This window comes from Macrobrachium rosenbergii, chromosome 41 (genome assembly GCF_040412425.1).
Source record: "Macrobrachium rosenbergii isolate ZJJX-2024 chromosome 41, ASM4041242v1, whole genome shotgun sequence".
NCBI classification, from domain to species: domain Eukaryota; kingdom Metazoa; phylum Arthropoda; class Malacostraca; order Decapoda; family Palaemonidae; genus Macrobrachium; species Macrobrachium rosenbergii.
This window is the reverse complement of record NC_089781.1, coordinates 8,551,897-8,573,849: the sequence shown is the minus strand read 5'-3', so window position 1 is coordinate 8,573,849 and position 21,953 is coordinate 8,551,897. Positions and strand designations below refer to the sequence as shown.

The 21,953-nt window shown below is 37.0% G+C and overlaps 2 protein-coding genes and 1 long non-coding RNA gene across 6 annotated transcripts in view; 1 reads left to right on the top strand and 2 right to left on the bottom strand.

Annotated features, from left to right (window-relative positions):
• The window catches only part of LOC136826620 (uncharacterized), a 356,833-nt gene that overhangs the window by 294,318 nt on the left and 40,562 nt on the right, over positions 1-21,953 (top strand). The window lies entirely within an intron of this gene.
• LOC136826609 (monocarboxylate transporter 9-like) lies at positions 2,530-15,637 on the bottom strand. 4 transcript variants are annotated; one of them, XM_067083849.1, is made up of 7 exons: positions 15,435-15,584; positions 14,890-14,968; positions 10,038-10,346; positions 8,263-8,533; positions 3,828-4,721; positions 3,372-3,563; positions 2,530-2,746 (listed from the first exon to the last, which is right to left on the bottom strand). In XM_067083849.1, exons 3-7 carry the CDS (start codon positions 10,263-10,265, stop codon positions 2,598-2,600), a joined length of 1,734 nt encoding a protein of 577 aa, XP_066939950.1. In that variant the 5' UTR covers positions 10,266-10,346; positions 14,890-14,968; positions 15,435-15,584; the 3' UTR covers positions 2,530-2,597. The 4 variants fall into 4 exon arrangements, with proteins under 4 accessions (XP_066939950.1, XP_066939951.1, XP_066939949.1 ...); XM_067083850.1 differs by having other exon boundaries at positions 14,890-14,955; positions 15,435-15,526; XM_067083848.1 differs by lacking the exon at positions 14,890-14,968 and having other exon boundaries at positions 15,435-15,637.
• LOC136826608 (monocarboxylate transporter 12-B-like) overlaps positions 20,446-21,953 on the bottom strand; it is a 3,828-nt gene continuing 2,320 nt past the window's right edge. Inside the window, exon 3 of the mRNA XM_067083846.1 lies at positions 20,446-20,625. Within this exon, the coding sequence (XP_066939947.1) occupies positions 20,471-20,625 (155 nt within the window). The 3' untranslated portion in view covers positions 20,446-20,470. The remainder of the gene's footprint in view (positions 20,626-21,953) is intronic.

Below are 21,953 nucleotides of genomic sequence, written 5' to 3'. Positions count from 1 at the left end.
GTTTTACAGACAAGCGCATATAGGCTACAGCTGTCCTCTGAAGAGATTTCAGGTGTAAATTATTTTTCTGACTTAAGGTCATATATTCTGGAAACCTCCTTTGTCACACACCGAGTTTCAAATAGGTAGTGTGAATCAGTCAAAGTAATGTGAAGGACGAAAATACCAGAAATCTTCTAGCACACTACAAAGATCCTTTGAAACAAATTACAGTTATACCTCCATTGTCGAGTTAAAATATATCCCTATGTCTCTAAGCATTCGAATCTCCCATTTTCAAAGCAAAACCTGAAAAGAGGTGCCACCAGTCACAATTTTACTGTAATCTCTGGACTTTTGTATAAGTACATGAACGCATTGTCATTAATGTAACACTGCATATAAAGGTAAAATTTCACAGAGGAAACCGATCTTTTTAAGATTGAAAGTAAGTTTCACCTCCTAAGTTATTCTCACTCCAGCGATATGTAGCACTGCAAACAAACCCTCAGACTCACACTCATGTCAAGCAGACACGAAAGTCAAGAAGTTTATACCTTCGCAGCAGAAGCAAACCAGAGTGAAATCATGCATGCGAGTTTCATAATCTTTTAAGTATTGTAAAATGTGGACACAGCTTTCTCCTGAAGTGATTAGCAATGCATGTTCATGACTTCCCGGATGATTTTCGCCCACATCTCGTAGGCGACAAATGCAAAATCACAACTGAAATAAATAAATTAGAAGAAATTGGATGACGTACGGAGATATTTACACAACCGATACTGACGCTAACAAGGTCGCGTTAAACAGCCTTCAACCACTCCATTTTTGGGTATTTACTTGAAGAGTGGTTTCCGAAATAAGGGTTTGTGAAGGGGGTTTGATGTGCGCATTTGCTGTATTTATTATATTTATTTGATTATTATTTATTGATATATTTTTCATTTATTTGTATATTTCTACAAAATTTATGCCCAGTGGCATGATTGTTACTATTTTTTTCTCATCGGTATTCTTGGATACTACCTGTAAGTTAATCCTTTGTAATCCTTATTTAACAACAGTAATGACAACATATTTAGCCATTAATCACCTTTAACATTGTATACACTCTAGTGCAGGATACCTTCATGTGACCTTGTGATGGCACTGCCAAGCCCCGTAAAGAGCTACGGTTCAGCCAGATCACGTGCGTGGGATCTTGAAAAACAGTTTCCTTGGCCATATATCAAAAGTCTCCTGAAAGGGTTGATATTGCTGGTTTTATGTTCAGATTTACGAATGAGGTTCATAATTAAAGCGTGGGAGAAATTTACAAAAATTAAATATGTTTAAAGAATAAAAAATGTTTGCATAGAATGAAAGAAGTCGGAAAGGATATTACCAGGTCTGCAGAGAACGGAAGCTCGATTATAAAAAGAAAAATTTTAAGTCTTACAAAGGACAGGAAACTGATAAAGAAAGAAAGGAGTATGCAAAGAATGAAAGATGTTTACAGATAATGAAAGCAGTATGCAAAGGCTTCCGTTGGGTGTAGTGCTGTCAGTGCACCTCACGCGGTGAACTGTAGTCATTACTTAAGGTTCTTAGCAGAGTCCCTTCTGCCCCTAGCTGCAACCCCTTCCATTCCTTATACTGTACCTCCGTTCTTATTCTCCTTCTTCCATCTTGCTCTCCACCCTCTCGTAGCAATTGTTTCATAATGCAACTGCGAGGTTTTCCTCCGGTTACAACTTTAAAGCCTCCTTGACTTTCAATTTCCCTTTCAGCGCTCAATGATCTCGTAGGTCATCCAGCGCTTGGCCTTTGGCCTAAATTTATAATCGAGTTCCAATTCCAGTATGCGAAGCCTGAGCTGAAAGGCTCCTTCAGGAAATGAAATAGGTCTCAAAGAATGGAAGATGCTTAAAAAAAAAAGATAGACAAGCCAAACCAAAAACTTATATTTATTGCAATGAATGTATGAGTGGATGGCTCCATCGAGCATTGTTGCACATGTGGACTCCTCCAATCAGCCCGACTCTTCGGTAAAGACCCTCCCGCTTAAACGTGCTCAGTTCGTGAGAAAAATTTGTGTAATAAACCGAGGAGAATGTGTTTATTTATCCCTTTTTTATAGTCTGACAGCATGATTAAGCGACAACTAACGAACGAAAAAGCAGGATTGGGTAGCCCCTTGAGACGATGATTAAATTTTGGGTGACATTGGTGAAGATTCAAAAATCTCTTGTCACTGAATTTACGCCAAATATTAAGCATTATCCACTCAGTTCATCATCTTGAGGGCGTTAGTTATAGAATAATTATACCGAATTTCATCAAAATTCGTTTTTCTGGTCTCGCAGTGACACAGGTTGACACAAAAGGAATTTGAGCTTATAAAGGATATTATTATTGATGATCATTAATGTCATTATTATTAGCGTAGATGTCATCTCTGCGTCTAATGAGATAGGAGCCACTTCATGTTGTCTGGTAATCGTTTGAATCAAAATTATCAACAATATTCCTAAAATGCCCTTCATTATGTATGGTTGATATACACAGTTCCTCTCAGTGTTTTATTCGAAAAGTTACAAAACTGTTTTAAGTTGCTCCTTAGGAATGATGTAACTTTAGAGACTCAAGTTCTTCTTATTCATTCTCTTAGCATCGGATAACACAGCAGCTGGCATGAAAAGCCAAAGCACAAAAGAAATCATAGTCATAGCAGAGAGGACCCACATGCTTGCTTTGTAGCTTCCACTCCAGTCTCGTATGAAACCTGAAACAAAAGATGCAATATAATATAACGAATACATTTATGAAATTTTGGTTATATGACCATGCGCTGGGCCAGGTAGGCCATTCAGCACCGTCATAACAATTCATATTTGAATGAAGTTTTATATAATGCCAACATTTATTAAAAACTCACACAGACAAGCACGTGGTAATGCATAAAAATTATACACACAGATGCATTTATATAAAGCAATGGATTATTACTATGATTATTATTTGATGGAATATGGAACTAAATTCGCTTTCCTAAATCGTGCTGATTATTTACCAGGTTTTAAAACCTGAATCGATTATCCTGAAATCTCCTTATCAATTAATATTGCATTATTATCCGTGTTATCATCAGTAAATTTCCTGTTATGATAATGCTAATGAAATTTCTGAAAATCGAGACTACCTGGAAGTGGAAAGCATTTCTCAAAAAACAAATAAGGTATTGGCGAAAAAAGAGAGAATATACTCAAATTAGCATCTTGTTTGATATCCCCAAAAGAAGTAAACATAATAAACAATGGCAAACGATTGTAATGACAATTTGTTTCTACTCATTTTTGGTAGATGAAAAAGCTGTCTAATTGAAGGGAAGATACAGTGGCACTCCATACCTATGAGTGGACCAAAGGTAGGGAAACCGAATCCAATAAGAAGACAGGTCGAGCCGAAAATGGGTGCTAGGTTGTCGACACCCATGTACTGGATCATCACCAAGTGGAGGAGGCTGATCGTAGCTGCTGCCCCGCAGCCAAAGACACCCATCAGGAATACAAGCCACGTGACCTCCTTCAGCAGAGGGAAGGCTGTCATGAAAATTCGATTAGTTGCAAACAGCAAAAAGGATAACTATGGAAGATATTTTTGTTTCAACATATATACATGATTATCGTTAGGAGTCTGTATATTCTGCATTTGTGTCATTGTTGATCAAAGACTAAGAGTACTGAGAAGGCTCTTTGAATTCTTTATCATGTAATATATTTTTTACCATGATATAAGATTATCAATAACGCAGAAGGCCAGTAGTTTTACTATCTTTCTAGGTCTGCTGGCACTTTTTAGCTTACCGAATATAACAATGGCAAGAATAACGTAACCAGTCATGCAACAGAATCTCATGCTGAAGCTAGGCCAGTCTGACACAACAGAGATTACTATTCTTGACAAGAGGTTGAATATGCCCATCACAGTTATACACCAGGCTGAGTCTTGCAAAGTGAAATTTGCCGCTTGCATTGCAAACGGTACCATCATGACGAAGTTGAAGTAAGCATTCATGCAGAGCATGTTACCAAAAGCAATAATCAAGGCACGTCTGTTTTGAAGGATCTTCAAGTCACTGACTGTAGAATATGCCACACGTCCTACAATCCTCAGAATTTTCAGAGGTACCGATATTTTCATTTTGACTGGGACATCTCTTGACTTTTCCCCACCAGCATTCACCATTGTTACCGTTTTTACTTGTAGTGTCACATCTTCTGATGGATGAGAATCCAGTGAATGCATTTCCTTTTTAACAGGTCCATTAGCATCTATAGAATTGCAAAGAGCCTTGTCATAAACAGGCTTATCACAGGGTTGTTCAGAAAAGGCATTTTCTACAAGATACTTGGACATGTTATTTCCATTCTCTATCTTATTTCTTTTCGCCGACATCAACGGGCTGAGCCCATCCTCGGGAAGGGATTGGTCTCCATCTGCCTTAGTTTTTTGCGTATGCCAGTCTACTGGGTGGAAAAAAGCTACCCCTACACATCCGTTCAGCATGATAGCTCCAAAAATCAGTGTTGAGCCCAAGAATCCCTGATGGTCTTGAAGGTACCTCACGAAAGGTGCTCCTAGAATCTGTCCCATGCATAAGCCTGTCATCATGATAGCATTTGCCTTTCCTCTTCGACGATTAAAATACAGAGGAACGATGATATAGCACATACTAACAACGAGGCCCCCTCCAACACCTGTAGATATAAGAAAATAGTAACAAAGCATACTTCTCTTGATATCAAAATCTTTTGCTTTAATTTTCAAAAACAACAGTCATTACAAATCGTATATTCAAACATTCTTTGAGTTTAGTATTAAGAACGTTAAGATTATCTAGTTTATATTTTCAGAAATTATCCACTTAATTTGTATTAATTTTATTCATGTGTGGTCGGCATGATGAGACTCTAGATGGCCGATTAGATATATTATTTTGATGTTCAGTGATAGTTAAGTGACCTTTGGTGGTTGTAGAACGGAGGTCATCATAAATTTTGATACTCTCAGGAGGAACTCATCTTTACATTCTGTCCCTTCCGGGAGAAACTTGCAAGAAGTTTTGTACACATCGAGTCTTCGTACACTTCACTCTTTTGAATTATTCGTTATTTTTCGAAAAAGTTGAAGGCTAAACTTTTTCATGTAAGAGTAACAAAGAAAAGAAGACACCCGAATATGGAAGAACTCAACCAAGTAAATAAAATTAAGTACTTGAAAGTTTCTAGGAAGTGGTGTTTTCGGTCAAGTGAGTTTGTTCTCAAGCTTCTTATTACTGTAAAATGTTCAGGACTTCTAACCATACTCTAATGTTGTTTCACTATACCAAGCATAAGTAAGATATTAAAGGTGGTTCGGCAGATCTCGTGGGAAAGTCTAGTTGATAGTAACCAGGAAATGCTGGAAATTACCAAGTAATATGCAACAGAGAAAATCAGGCACTCTTATTTTACCCATGGATTTTTGATGGCTTGGCAACCCCAGATGTTTTCTGATGACTGTTGAATTCCTGTGATAATGCATCATTTGCTAGTCGGGCACCCCAGCCATGGGGAGTTTTGAAATCTTGGTGTCTTAATGGAGATGGAAATCACCTTTTCAGAGTTTTCAAAAAGGATGTTGCAAATGTAACAAATGGAGCTTCTAAGTTTTTGAGAAAGTGGGATTTCTAAAAGATATAGTTTTGTATGTCTTTTCACAACTTTTAGCATTTTTTTTATGTAATTGTAGTTATGCATGTTTGATGTGTAAGTATTTATACAGTACGTATGGATGAATTAGCGTTTGTGTAAAATTTTTTAAGGTAATTATATATTTATGTTTCCAACAGTCAGTCAACTTAGTTTTCTAAGACCTTTAGATGAAATTTTTTTCAAGTGCCATAGGTATCATCCAAGTTTTGGGCAACAAGTTGAACAACACGCGTGATAGGTCTAGTAACTCTAAAAACATCATCAGCACTCTTCTGCTATTGTTAACTTCAAATAATATAAATGAGGTCAAGTATTTTCATAGCCACCAACACATGCAATGTGAATTCTATGTATATGAACAATTCAAAATCCCATTGCCAAATCATAAGGCTAAAAGATAACTATTATGGTAACCTTAAAAAGCATTGGAATAAAGGAGGTTTGTACTTGTAAATTTTTTGTTGAGCAGAAAAATAGTATTTAAAAAAGTAAACCAGTAAAATGTACTGACTTCACTAGAAAGTGCTATAGATTCCATTTCCAAAAATAATGGGAAAACTCGTCAAGATCTCGTAAGTGGTCTTGAATAAAGCTGTTTGCTTCTAATTTACTATGAATTAGCTCTGTTTTGTTGTTTGAGCCGAGAAGCTTGTTTTGCAGAAGGATGTACTGCCAGATGCTTACCACCACCTTGATTAAACCTAGAATGGCTTAGAGGAACAAAACCAACGATTTTTCGAGTTGAAACTTTTCTGTTTACCTCTGCAACGTTTATGCTTTTAAGGATATGCCACTACTCATAGTCATTTGGAAGTATATTCCAGCGAACATAATTTCAACGGTGCCTCTTGAAGAACTCTTTTATCATAACACTGCTAGGGTCAAGCGGGTGCAAGATAAATGCTTGTTTACCCTCCAATACTCTTACCCAAGTAATGAGGACCACTAGTTAAGAAAATAGAATAAGCCTCTGGGAGCTCTTGCAAATGTTAAAACGTTAAATGACCTATGAAGCGTTGCTAGCATAGGACAGAAAAAAACTCGGCAAAATAATTTCCTCTTCTGTATGGAAAAATGGGCGCGTGGCTCAAATAAATTTTTGTGGACTTCCCAGTGTGGGGCAAGCAATAGAAGTTTGTGTTGCAACTTGATCTGGACCAAGGAATGAGAATATTGACTAAGTACTGGAAAGCCATACTAAGGGTTGAAGGTTTGAGGTTGTAGAATCGGGAGAACAAGGAACAAGCGCCAGTAAAATGGAGTAAAAAAGTATCAGGAAATGGGAAGACTTGATAGTGGAAGTAATGAAAGGAAGGTTAAAAGGTCAGGCCCTCTTAATGGGCTGGCGATGCTTCAACCTCCTGCTTCATCATTTTTTAAGAAAGAAAAAAAGCTTGTTTTGATTGAGCCAATATTTATTCGCTTGTTTTGACTGGGTCAGTATTTGTTCAGAGTATTTTTTGTACCACTTCCCCTCCATAATCTTAACCTGTAGCCTTCATTACAACCGACAATAAGCCTCAACACTCGACCTCTATGGCCCAGTATCTTTAGCAACGTTAGAGTCATTCAGTGTATGGCTGATTATCAAAGCTCCTAAGTCATAATACCCTTAGCGCTAATACAGTCAAGTTTATGTTTATTTTGCAAATATATAGAGACAATGACGTAGAGAATGGTGTCTTAAGATACTTCAAAAGATGTAGATGTAGAAAATAAAATAAACTCTCAAGCTTGTCAGAAACTCTTGGTGCCTTCTTTAGAGAGACTGGAATGAAATCAAAAGAATGGTTCAAGTACTATAAATGGTGGGCAGTGATTGGCGGCAATTGTGCCTCCTTTGATGAAAAGGCTGCCATTAAAGGGTCATCTTCAGCAGCAGGAAGTCATCTGGTTTGGAATGGAAGTGAAGCACAGTGGGTCATTATAAATGGAGACTTCCAGTTGGCATCCTTCACGAACTCATAGAAATCATTTTTAAAGATTTTACTATGTATGAAGTTGAAGAACCTGATAAGGCTTTGGAAAAGATGGACATTATTGTAACAAATTGCTATTATAGTCCCCTAAAGGGATAATAACCATGACATTGACCTCAACAACAGTAGATTAATTCATAAAAGCATCAACACAGAACAGTTGGTTCTTTATTTAAATGAACAAAATCAACAATGGGCAAGTCTTCAGAGAAAATTATTTATATTTATCTGAAACGGATACCAACCGAAAGACTAAAATTCTTGCGTGAGAAGTGCTTTCATCGAACAGGGGAGGTACGCTTAACAGTAAGCCATCCTGCCTGCACCATTTTATGCATTCATTCAGTTCTCACTGAGGAAGAAAAAAGTTTCCGAAAATCTTATGAGTTTGTTTAATCTTTACCAATTCGCCTTCAAACTGCTTTGTATGGATATATTTTAATATTGCATTTTCATTCCACTGGGAATAAGCTGCTCCCGTGTACTCTTTCACTTCTAACTTGCCGTGTCAGTGAAGCTATTTGTTATCATAATTCTGATACAGTTTTAACTAAGGATTCACTTACCACTTAGTAACGAGAAGGAGAAAAAGAGAAAGGATGCAGTGGGACTGAAGGCCGAAAATATGATGGACATGGAGCACAAAAGGACCCCGAGAAATCCCACTGGACGCCATCCGAACTCTGCGCTCAGGGGTCGCACGAGCGGACCCATCAAATGCCAGATGAAAAGCTGCACGTTGAAGATCCAGGCTGTTAAGACTGATGAAGCACCAAGATCCAACAAGTACCGGGAAAACAGAATGCCAAAGCAAGGGCCCAGAGAACTTAGGAGCATCTGAAAGGAGAAGAATCGAATGAGCAGGCCTTAGATAATATGGGACTGCAATGAATCTATTCGTACACAATTATCGAGTATCTGTCGTTCGTTGTTTGCCGAAAGAAGGAAATTTATATTCGGTTTGTTTTGCAACTCATGCTAAGTAAAGTTATTAAGTGCCCATGCCTTCAAATAATCTGAAAATCGGTTGTTACGTCATTAGCCTTAGTTGCAAAATGTCATCTGATGAATATCATATGTTGGTTAATGGCCCAGGTAAAATTAAAACCTAATTCTATATATAAATAGATAACATAGGTATTAATTTTCTTTGAGCAACAAAAAACTAAACTGATGATAATCATGTTTTTATTATATGCTGTATATATACATTATATATATATTTATATATACACTCATAATTATGCTTGATTTATGTGCCGATGTACCACAGGATAAATGTAAAACTGGGTATAAATTCTGCCCGTTTTCGTCTATTATCCTCTCGAAGATTATATATATATATATATATATATATATATATATATATATATATATATATATATATATATATATGTGTGTGTGTGTGTGTGTGTGTGTGTGTGTGTGTGTGTGTGTGTGTGTGTGTGTACATGTGTGTTTGTTTATATTTGTGTTTAAAGTACCAACAAACATAATGTCACGTTTTAGTGTGTTCACGTAGGTCAGGACCTCTGTTTGTCCGGTAGTTTCAGTATTACCTCCGTCAAAAGGCGATGTTTCACTTGTGTTTGCCTGTGTTAGCAAGATATCTCAAAAATGGGTCTACACAATTAATGAAATCTAGTTAATATTGTTGTTGTGGCATCTTATTTAAGATTACTAACGTATAAAAATAAAGATGTTTATCGGCAGCCTGAGTGCTTCATAACAGGATTATTATTATTATTATTATTATTATTATTATTATTATTATTATTATTATTATTATTAAAAGGGATCAGTAAAAACGTTCAACGTGAACCTGGATAGTTTTCCGGGGCAGTTTTTCCCCTTTACGTTAAGTGTCCTTAGGAGATGAGATGTAATATTGATGATTGCGGATTTTTATGAACTGATTCAGATAATTGGAAATGTTCTCTACATATTACTGTTATAATTCACATTCCTATTTTATATTTGTTGTTTTGTTTATTTTGTTTTATATTTGTGAAAATCTTCCTGATTTTATCTAGAACCTTTTAATAATAAACGTGTTTTAAAAAGCATATCACCGGTTCTCTAACCACTATGTCAGACGCCGAAATCATGGCCGTTGTTACTTTCTTACAAATTTACAAATTTCTCGAATTCGCTCTTTAAGCACAGCTTATACTCGTCCACATTCCTTGATATGATATAGTTGTATTAATTCGTTGTATCAATTCATACTTTATTTCATAAGGTTATCAGGAAGATCTCTCTCTCTCTCTCTCTCTCTCTCTCTCTCTCTCTCTCTCTCTCTCTCTCTCTCTTTATTAATCTGTCAATCTATTTTACTCACGGTGATGATGAATGCCCCGAAGGCCACAAGCCACCCCCAACCGCCGTCCGGGACAACTGCGTCGGTGACTCCTGGGAGATTTTTGTCCACATTATCCTCGTTCTTTCTGATGTCTTCTACAATGCCCTCTCTGCCTCCGTCTCCCGAATCCTCCTGACTGCCATACTCAAGGCCCACGTCCCTCTCGGGGTCACTACTTTCTAAATCGTCATGGCTGATTAACTCCATTGAGGAGATTCAGCCAGGAAATTCGCGCAATTGTAAACGGTCGTGCTTCGTGCTATGTAGATGTACGACGGTCAGTAATTCCTGTAAAAAATTCAATGGTGTTAGTGATGATGGAATTTCGTTACCATTTCCAGTACTTCAGTAAGACAATATATGCAGAATAAATGTTAGCAATATTATATATATTATATATATATATATATATATATATATTATATACATACATATATGTATATATACATATATATATATATATATATATATATATATGTATATATATATTATATACATACATATATGTATATATGTATATATACATATATATATATATATATATATATATATATATATATATATATATATATATATATATATATGTACGTGTGCGTGTGTGTGTAGCGCTAACTGCAGACAGATTTGTAAAGTATTACAGTCGTTTCATCCTTTCAAATGAAAGCCATTACTGTACTTTCTTATCTACCGGGTGTTTCGAAATTAGTGTCCCGCCCCCCCCTCCACAGAACGAATGGAAAGTTATGAAGTTTTCTGCTATAGCCTGTCTCCAACTACATTATTTTAAGTTTCTGTTAAGCTATTTTTCGTTTTACATTTCTTGTATTTTCAGACTGAGTGACGGAGTTACATACAGCCATGGCCATGGCGCATCCTTCATTTCACGTTCCTGTATAGCTAAATACATTAAAAGAGATGAATCCTTTGTTAAAAGAAACTGGAACAAAAATCCATATGACTGTCATCGCGAAAAGAGTGAGAATCTTGGAAGGCCTGAAGTCCTTTCTCAGGAGTCAAAAGACATCATAGCTGAGGCAGTGGGTAGACCAAGAAAGTCTTTACGTAAATTGGCGCTTGAACTAGAAACAAAAAGGGGAAAGAAGAGAAGTTACAGTGCTGTATATCGTGAGTTGAAAAAATCTGGTATCAAGCCATTTCATGTTATCAGCAAGCCCAACATCACTCAGCAACAGAGAGAAGACCATGCATGGTTTTGTGGTTCATTTCTTAAAGATTGGGATGAAGCTGACTTTCTCCATGTTGCCGCATCAGATGAATTCTTCATTTACACAGTCAGTAAGCCAAATCATAAAAATGACATCATTTGGGCTGCAAAGTTGGATGATATCAGCAAAGACGTGCGCTATCGCCAAGTTGTGAAATTTCCTGAATGTTTTGGAATTTTTCTCTGTTTCACAGCCAAAAAGTGAATGTGGATCATCAAAGAAAAAGGACAGCCATGGAATGGCGAATGCTTCAGAGAAACTGTGCTTACTGGTGGAGTATTTCCTTTCCTCAAAGATCCTGAAAATGTGTTTTCTGTTGAAGAAGTCACATTTTTGCATGATAAGGCACCATGTTTCAAGGTTCCTCAGACACAGGAGCTGCTTCGAAACAGTGGTATCGATTTCTTCTCGTCAAGTGAATTTCCAGGTAGCACCCCTGACCTTAATGTGTGTGAAAACATTGGTAGTATCTTAAAGGATCGTGTTGAAGCTCACACAGTGAACTATGATGGTATACCAAGCCTCGACAACCTGCGAAGAGAGGTGACCAAAGTGCTCAGGGAAATGGAGTTTGAGCCTCAGCTTTTTTGCGATTTGCTGAAATCATACCCCTCAAGAATGCAGGCTGTGGTACAGGCAGATGGAGGCCACACAAAATATTAAATACTCAGAGAGAAACTTAAATAAATACCTGTTTTGAATTACTTTTGTTTTTGTCTATATCAGTTTTAGTTTATGCTGTAGAGGGGGCCCTCTAATTTCGAAACACCCTGTATATCGAGTTAGTTATTTCATATAGATTTTTTCCCAATGCAATGTTCAGGCAGCCATGAAAAGTCAATTTTGAGACAAGGGATTACTCCGAGATTTTAGTCTAATAATTAGTTAAAGAAGAAATCAAATTTGAACTTGAGCATTGCGGTTTTTTTGTTTCAGATATACTCCTGTAAGTAATATGTTATTGACCACCTGAATTCTTGTACCCAAATAACAGGAATTGCTTTCTTAGAAATAAATGAGCGTTTTAATAAATGTCTAATAAAGACATTGATATAAGAAACGGAAATATGGTAAAACATAAAGATTCATGGCAACATTTAAGTATTAAAGTCATCTATTTTGGTGTAAATATGAGTGCCATGTTCATTGCTGACACTGGATTTACTAGTGATATCATCTGGGGGTTTTACTGGTTGATATCGTCTATGAAGATTTGACAGACCTGCAATGTAACAGTGTAAGTAAACCCTGAGGAATAAAATTAATTACAAAAGTAAAGGTTTTGGTTATATTTTGTAATATGTTTTATCAAAGATACTTACAGTACATTTCGTGGTATTTTCTTCAAATCCTTGTTGATGATGACTACCCCAGATCATGCAAAGGTTCGCTGAATACTCTTTGTAAGCCCAGAAGAAAATAACACTTGAAGCTCCGGCAGATCTAGACTAAAGTTATTTTGAAACACAATTAGGGCCAGTTAGATTTATTCAGTCATTCCTCTGTCTTTCAAGCATCAAATAACCTGACCAAAGGTTGTTGCTTCACTTCATGTTGCCCCTTTAGTTACCAGGTGAGTGCTGTCATTACTGTAACCTCCTGCGTAAACTAACCTCAACAAAGACGATTCTGTAAGTATTTTGCTCCTCAGCGCCCAGGTGAACTTAGCGACTCAAAGCGTTCAAGTTGAGTGCTTAATTCTTAGTCTGCGCACTTTCTTTCTTTTCGTCATCTATCACTCGAATGTCTTATGAAACTTCATCGGATTGTTCGAGTCGTTTAAAGCGTCTTATGAAAGGGTCATTAGCGATGTATTATTTATCAAACATATGCCAGTCCCTTTATATTCGTTTATATTTGTGTAAAGCTGAAATCTGTGAATGCAACTGCTTTGTGAGACCCCATGAATTTCATTACCACACCCTCCAGTGTCCGGAGCCTACATTTCTCGAACGTAATAACGTGAAAAGGTGAAGACGTCGTATCTCTTCTGTTGTTAGTTTGAAAATGAGGACGCACACCAGTGCATGACGAGAAATAATGCGCTGCTTCTCAAGGACAACAGATAAGATTTCACCACTTTTTTACAACCGATATCATACAACTGAAGGGAGATATCTGGCCACCACTAAGAAGTTGGTCTCGTCTTTGCTATCCACAAATACAACATGTAACTAAATAAGTTTGTCGGTTTTAACAAGAAAATGGAATCCTTGAATAAGCGCTCTAAAACAATTGGGATGTATTGAAGCATGATACAAACTAGGGAGTAAAAAAGGTAGACCAGAAGACTCGACCTCAGTATATCACGGCAAACATAAACATTTCTAGAATAACTCCACAAATGAGTCAGCCCACACCCGTATAGATAATGGAAGAGTCAAATAGACAGACAGACACCTGTATGAGTATGGATGATGATAATGACAAATCATGCTCTTCATGTTCCCGTTTCTGGTCAAGAGTGCAAATGAAATCTTTCATCCCCTCCCGTAGCTGCTTGTGTGTCTCGATCAAATCATCCCTCAAATTATGATGATAATGTGTACACACACGCTGGGGATGAAACTCATGCCCGTCTGTGCATTTTGTATATATACTCCTTTCCGCCTATAGACAAAGAATCTTTGAGCGTCTTATAATGTAGCTCTCCACTTCATTTAAAAAACATCTGAAGGTATTTTTAAATTATTATCAAAAACCCGTTGTGGTTTTACCTAAGAAAAGAGTGTCAATGCTTAGTTGCCAAGGCTGTTTTTCTGCTACATTCTGTAAAAGGTCCGTTATTATCTCTGTTGGCCTGTTATCGCATGCATACTTTCTTCTGCATGTACTTTTTAACTTTGTTAAATGTCGCGTCTTGTCACCACCCTTCTTTTAAATAAATTTCCAGTTTCTATGTTAATTCTTCTGCAGTTCCTGCTATTAATTTACGGTGCACAAAAGAGCTGTTGAACTAGTGCATCCGTCTCTTCTTTCAGCGCTTTACATGCAACAGTTAATTCTGTCTGCAGCTCGCGAACCTTTTATGTTGATCACAACTTCCGTGCTATTTCATGAATCCTAAAAATCTTTGTTCTCTGGGTTCCTAGATTACTAAAGTATGTTTTAAGTATAAGAATGACATCTCCTAAAAGGTACAGTCACGCGAGCACATACTTCGGCATCTACAGAAGGTGGTGTCAGTAACGAAGATGAATAGACCTAGGATTGCCATCTTCCCGCCAATGCCAGGATTCTTGTTTATTCGGAAGATGAGACATGGCAAGGAAAAGAATTGACTTCATACTCAACCATTTGTAACAAGGAAATTTATTCGACCCAATAGAAAGGTCCTTAGGCAAATAAATATGTCCCATACATTGCATGTAACCTTCACGAGTGGTGGTCACCGATTTTGTTAGAAATTTAGACCATCGCCACTTTACTTGGGGCGGCCTATAGCACAAGTTAAGTTCTAAAAGCCATAAATACAAAGCATTTGCAACATTAGCTTTTAAAAGCACGAATATTGCGGTGACGTAAGTATTTACGAGCCGAACAGTATACGGTCCATTACTTCTGTTTACTCCCAGTTATGAGATGATAACGTTAGAAACACTAACCTGTACAACAGTAGATGCACACCTTGGTGTCGGTTGCAAGATGTGATAAGTCGGTGACTACTGTTCCTGTAACGATATGCTGAAAATAACCCTTAAACACTATTTTCTTCTGAAGGCGATCGAAATTGAAATACTGTTCTATTTTTCCTTGATTCTTTTCGATAATACAATTGTATGTATGTATGTATGTATGTATGTATGTATGTATGTATGTATGTATGTATATATATAATATATATATATATATATATATATATATATATATATGTGTGTGTGTGTGTATATATGTGTATATATATATATATATATATATATATATATATATATATATATATATATGTGTGTGTGTGTGTGTGTGTGTGCAAATTGTCAAAAGACGCAAGCACATGTGCGTACAAACAGGTGTGAACACAGATTGCACTTTGGAACTGTAGTTTGCATGATAAATATTAGTCTAAGCAGTTCATATCCATAAAGAAACGCGTATCAGTTTCATCATCATTTCAGTATGACATCATTTAAAGAACGTGTCTTGCTCAACCTACCTTTCATAAAAACGGCAGTAATCCATAACCTTTCTGCCTCCTTGAACGAACGAAAAGTATAAGGCAACACGTCCGGCGCCGTGATATTTGTCATAGTAGATAAGGTTGTAAGATAAAACGTGCACAAGAAGAGGCTGACTTGCTACTACTGAGGAATCAACTGAGTGAGTGTGTGTGTGTGTGTGTATGTGTGTGTGTGTGTGCGTGTGCGTGCGTGCGTGCGTGCGTACCCGCTGGCTTGGAGCTTCGCCAAGGTTGCCATTGCGTTTCATGCTATATTTGAGTAGTTTTATCCTCTTATGACATGTACATGTAGCTGAACTTTGAGCTCACATATTTTATGCTGTATTTCTGTACTTTTCTTTCTCTGTGGATCTCATCTTCGAGATTCTCGTGCAAGCTCCTTGCACCCAAAAAATAAAATGAGAAAGGTTTTTATGTAATATTTCGCCTAGGCCTACTGGGACAAGACAGCAGTGGCCGATCGATAAAAAGAAATAAAAATGACATCGCATCTCACACTCTTCGTTTTAAAGAGTATCTGTGTTTGTCATCTGCAATATGTAAGTGTTTTCGCACTTAGAATCTTATGGTAATATCTACCAAGCAAAGAAAAATAGAATATCCTTGTTAATGTAGGCTAAGCTCATCATCATTTTCACGTTTATTTTGGGAGACCCTTTTATAAGCCCTCACTTGGTCCGTGATGAGAGCCAGTTTTAGTTTTCTGTAAAAGAAAACTATTGTGACGGCTTTGTCTGTCCGTCCGCACTTTTTCTGTCCCCCCCCAAGCTCTTAAAAACTACTGAGACTAGTGGGCTGCAAATTGGTATGTTGATCATCCACCTTCCAATCATTAAACATACCAAATTGCAGCCCCCTAGCCTCAGTAGTTTTTATTGTATTTAAGGTTAAACTTAGCAATGATCGTACTTCTGACACCGCTATAGGTACCAACATCACAGGCCACCACCGGACCGTGGCTGAGTTTCATGGGCCGCAGCTAAGAGTTTCATGGGCCGTAGCTAAAAGTTTCATACATCTTTATACGCTGTACAGAAAGCTCGATTGCGCCGAAGCTTCTTCGGGGCATTTTTTATCTATTTATTTGTCTTTTACAGTTTTCTTGAATAACTTCTAGGCTATTACTGTTTATATATATATATATATATATATATATATATATATATATATATATATATATATATATATAACCTGGATTTTTTATTGATTAAATCCCCGAGTTTTAGAATCATTTCAGCTCCCCAAACAACTTTTTAGGGGCCGGTTTCTTAGTTATTCTCGGGATATACGTCAAAACATATTTCATACTTGTAATTTTAAGTATAAAATATAGCCAGTGAAACTGAATGAGGATGGTAGTAACCCTGTCAAGCAGGGAACAAGTTATTATTAACTAGGTATTTTTTATGGAAGCTTCTTGACTTCATAAGTAAATATTTTGGGAGACTATTAAAGAAAGCAGTTGCAGTACTCTTATCTTTGAATCACATAGTTATAAACACAAGAATTTTGGCATATGCTTATGTAAATATCTTTTTATGTAGACTAATTTCTTTAATTTATGATATTCCATTCCCACTATATTCTTTAGGTATTTTTACCTTAATACGTATTCTGTTTTGTCCTCATCCACTTCAAGTCTTTTCTTATCCATACATCTCCCCTAGTTTTCTTCAATATTATTAAAAATTAGGTAGACCATCATATCATCGTTAAAAGGTTATATAATTTATTTTAATTTTTTTTCATAATGAGCACATGTTTTACAACAAGTGTCAATTCAAAATCTTTTACCGTTAGTGTATGCGCTACCAGAGCAAATGCTGCGCTGAGATTCAGTAGCAGTCACTCTGCGCAGATACCTCTGTTCCATGAGCGTATTATTTCTGAGCATAATACTCATCCATCACAACAAGATATTTCTCTTGCTCTCTGTGGTTTCTCAACCTGAACTAAGAAAGTAAGTCTCTGTTTTCTCGGACTGTGATCCACAACACATCACATTTTGTCCTTTGTGTGAAGTTTAAAAATATACCGGACACGGTCTGCTCAAGGAGCAAGGGTCAGTGCTTGCACGGGACCAGCTTAATTCAACAACAGTGAGTTCTTTGGATTCCTTATTACAAGAATTACTCTAAAATTCTGTGATAAACCAAAAGTTGGCGCCTTTTCAAAACCCTTGTAGATTTAGACCTTAGATTTTAACACTTGCAGCTTTTCACGAGAGCTGTGTACGTCACACTTGCCTAATATCAGTTTGAAATTCAGGTTCGTCTTCAAAGACAGCTAACGTGACTACTAAAGTTTTTATCTCTCTCTCTCTCTCTCTCTCTCTCTCTCTCTCTCTCTCTCTCTCTCTCTCTCTCTCTCTCTCTCTCTTTACGCCACTTACAAGTCTCTCAAATGTTCTACGACCGATTTTTCGTTTCGGGTAATCATGTTGTAAAACATACTGTCATGATTCTTTAAAACCGATATTTTTTAAATCTAAAATTATGCACAGCCAGAGAGAGAGAGACAGAGACACAGGCGGAGATTGTTTCCATGTGCGACTCTTGACTGGTTTTCTTTGGCTGTCAGGTAATTATATTCCTAACGTGTTTTCAGGAGGCTCGCCTTGAATCCAAATGACTAATGTACACAAAAGATAATCGAAGTTTATTTTCTTCTCATTATTGTAAAGAAAACTTAGAATAGGAGAGTATTATTGTTCCTTCTTCTCCGATTACACAAATTAAATACTGGTGCTAAATTCTGTGCGCCCTTATTCCAAGGCATGGTCCAGAGCTCAAAATCTGCTCAGGTTTGATACTTCACCGAAACACGGCCTTACAGTCCCATGAACTAGTGGTGGGCCACCGGGTGAATTGCTTATTGGTTCAGTAATCAGGCTCACGATTACTGGAACCGAGTTCACTCCCCTACCATCGTTTATAGAGGTAATAGCGTTTGCTGGGGTTAAGAAAAAGAGTGAGAACAAGTAACTTCATCTCTAGAGAGAGAGAGAGAAAGGAATGGCTCCACTGGTCTTTGCGCTCATGATGTGAGCCTCGGCAGGCTCCAGTTGTTTTTAATATCGAAGCCAACAACCATAGAGATCTCTTGGTATGCAGGATTTTGGAAATATAAAACTATATATATATATATATATATATATATATATATATATATATATATATATATATATATATATATATATATATATATATATATATTATAATTATAATCTGTAGCACGTGATTCATTTATCACACATTACCTATATAAATACATATATATATATATATATATATATATATATATATATATATATATATATATATATATATGTATACCATGTGTTTCAAAATTAAAGCCCACCCTCCCCGTCCATAGAACAAATGTAAAGTTATGAAATTTTCTGCTATAGCCTATCTCCAAGTACACTATTTTAAGTTTCTATTAAGCTATTTTTCATTTTATATTTCTTGTATTTGCAGACTGAGCGACAGAGTTAGATACAGCCATGGCTAACGACCCGGAGGAAATCAGATGGATTGACCGAATCCGGGCTATAACCTTCAGAGAGGCCAGGGATGCTGGCGCATCCTTCATTTCACGTTCCTGGATAGCTAAATACATTAAAAGAGATGACTCCCTTGTTAAAAAAAACTGGGACAAAAATCCATATGACTGTCATCGTGAAAAGAGTGAGAATCTTGGAAGGCCTGAAGTCCTTTCTCAGGAGTCAAAAGACGTCATAGCTGAGGCAGTGGGTAGACCAAGAACTTGAACTAGAAACAAAAAGGGGAAAGAAGAGAAGTTATAGTGCTGTATATTGTGAGTTGAAAAAATCTGGTATCAAGCCATTTCATGCTATCAGCAAGCCCAACATCACTCAGCAACAGAGAGAAGACCGTGCATGGTTTTGTGGTTCATTTCTTAAAGGTTGGGATGAAGCTGACTTTCTCCATGTTGCCGCATCAGACGAATTCTTCATTTACACAGTCAGTAAGCCAAATAATAAAAATGACATCATTTGGGCTGCAAAGTTGGATGATATCAGCAATGACGTGCGCTATCGCCAAGTTTTGAAATTTCATGAATGTTTGGGAATTTTTCTGTTTCACAGCCAAACGGTTAATGTGGATCATCAAAGAAAAAGACAGTCATGGAATGGCGAATACTTCAGAGAAACTGTGCTTACTGGTGGAGTATTTCCTCTCCTCCAAGATCCTGAAAATGTGTTATCCGTTGAAGAAGTCACATTTTTGTATGATAAGGCATCATGTTTCAAGGCTCTTCAGACACAGGAGCTGCTTCGAAACAGTGGTATCGATTTCTTCTTGTCAAGTGAATTTCCAGGTAGCTCCCCTGACCTTAATGTGTGTGAAAACTTTGGTAGTATCTTAAAGGATCGTGTTGAAGCTCACACAGTGATCTATGATGGTATACCAAGCCTCGACGACCTGCGAAGAGAGGTGGCCGAAGTGCTCAGGGAAATGGAGTTTGAGCCTCAGCTTTTTTTTGATTTGCTGAAATCATACCCCTCAAGAATGCAGTAAATCGAACCTTTGCATTCCTGAATTATGAAAATTAGAAAAATAATACTGGAATTTGATGATTTTGTTTTATCCTGTCTTATTTATTAAGACAATTGTCGCAGATAACCGTCGTGATGTTTGTGGATTCCTCAACTTATAGTCATTCGGCCCCTTTGTGTTGTTTTTTGAAGTAAGTTATAAAAGCCTTTTCCAACTGCATGTTAAAATTAATTTCTTAGCTCTAGATTTTCTTTGTCGTCGACTTCCCAAATATTCGGGTCTCGGGAAAGAGGAAAACGAAAGGGTAACCACTGAAAAATCTGGCATCTCAAAATGAAGTACGAAATGATCAGTACCATTCAAAATGCTGAAAGAAACTGTCTTAGACACTTACATAGCCCAAAGGAGAAGAAAACAGGAAAGTCTGATCCAGTTTTGAATGAAAGGATAATAAGGACATGACATTCATTGTCTTTTTACTGTATATACTTAGTTAATCTCTTGATCTTTTTCTTTCTGGGCCTTTCTCTCATTGTATGCTATAGCAGCAGGCAAGCAAAGGTACAAGATGAAAGTGATGTAAACCGTTCCAGCCAAGATGCAAATGCTGGCTGTATAGCTGCCAGTGCCATCACGTATAGCACCTGCAAAACAAGTAAATAAATTAATTAAAGATGAAAATAAGTACATAATGAATAGGTAATAAATCGCTGAATTTTAAATTTTATAAGATTGATGTTCTTATTCTGCGCACGACTCGAGGGAGAAGCGTGATGTTATTACACGGGTTAGATTTTGTTCATGTCCTAAGAAATAATTAACGAAAAAGTTTTGAAGCAAATTGGTAAACTTGGCTGATAATATAGGTGTGTTTCAAATAGGCCAGCAAGTTATACTGCAAAACTGTAGTGCCAAAAAAAACTTATGCGTTTACCTGTTTTGTTTCAAAGTTCAGGAATTTATATCATACAGATGTGCTTGTTAAAATTTACTGCAATTAATTCCAGAAGACATTTATAAGTGTCTCTTACTAAGTGCTTGGATATTAATCAACAGTGTCGCAGTTAGGACTGAAAAGGGCATGCGTTTAACAACCTCAATTAACATCTTGTGGAGCCAAACCCTCTGTGGGAAAGGCGTAGATATACAGTACGTGCACACACTCTAGATCAGTAATTCCGTCCTAGCTGTGCGCAGGAAGTGACCAGAGTTCGGCCCCCCTAGCCCCCACCCTGCTCGTTTTGCAAAAAAGCCCTTGTCCTGAACCAGGGAATTATGTGCCTGGTGATTAGTAGACTGTAGTATCACAACCAGAGTGAATTAGAACATGGAGGCTAGTAACCTCGTACCAAAAGAAGTGCTGTTCAACCGGAAGGTTAACACCCTGTGTAGCTAACCCCTCTGGGGTCGGGTGGGTTTTGGGGACGGAACATACAGTTGACGATGATGCAAGAAATCAGAGAAAAGACATCAGATATATAGGGCAAAGTTGTGGGATAAGCAAATGAGGCGTCAATCGATTGGAGAATGAGGGATTTTTGCGGATGATACAGTTCTGAATATGCATAGTAAATAGAAACTGCAGGAGCCAGTAAAAGTTTGAAAGTGTTTACAAGAGGTAAAAATTTACAGTAACTGTATGCGAGAGTAATATGATGAGGGTAAATGGAATCTAAGAAGTTGGAACAATGAATGTTATTATAGATAGTGAAAGAATGGAAGCGGTTGAGCCAGCTCCTGTTCATGAAAGGAAGTGTGGGTGTTGAATGCAAAAGAAATGGGGAGATACACAGAAGCGGTAGAAGTGCTAGTGAAACGATGGACCAGTCTGTTTTGAAATGGTTTGGTCACGTGAAAGGAATGGAAGAGAATAATTTTGTATAAAGAGTGCATAATTCGAAATTACCATTAGGAAGACGGAGAGGAAGACTAAGAAAGTGTAAAACAAATAGAATGAAAGAGTTATTGAGAA

Excerpts from the sequence above, each read along its gene's own strand:
- LOC136826609 (XM_067083848.1), bottom strand. The coding sequence starts at position 10,265 with ATGGAGTTAATCAGCCATGACGATTTAGAAAGTAGTGACCCCGAGAGG. Across the intron at positions 8,534-10,037 it reads TCGGGGCATTCATCATCACC|ATGCTCCTAAGTTCTCTGGG; the intron begins GTGAGTAAAATA and ends TTCTCCTTTCAG. Across the intron at positions 3,564-3,827 it reads TCTTGCCATTGTTATATTCG|CCTTCCCTCTGCTGAAGGAG; the intron begins GTAAGCTAAAAA and ends TTTTCATGACAG.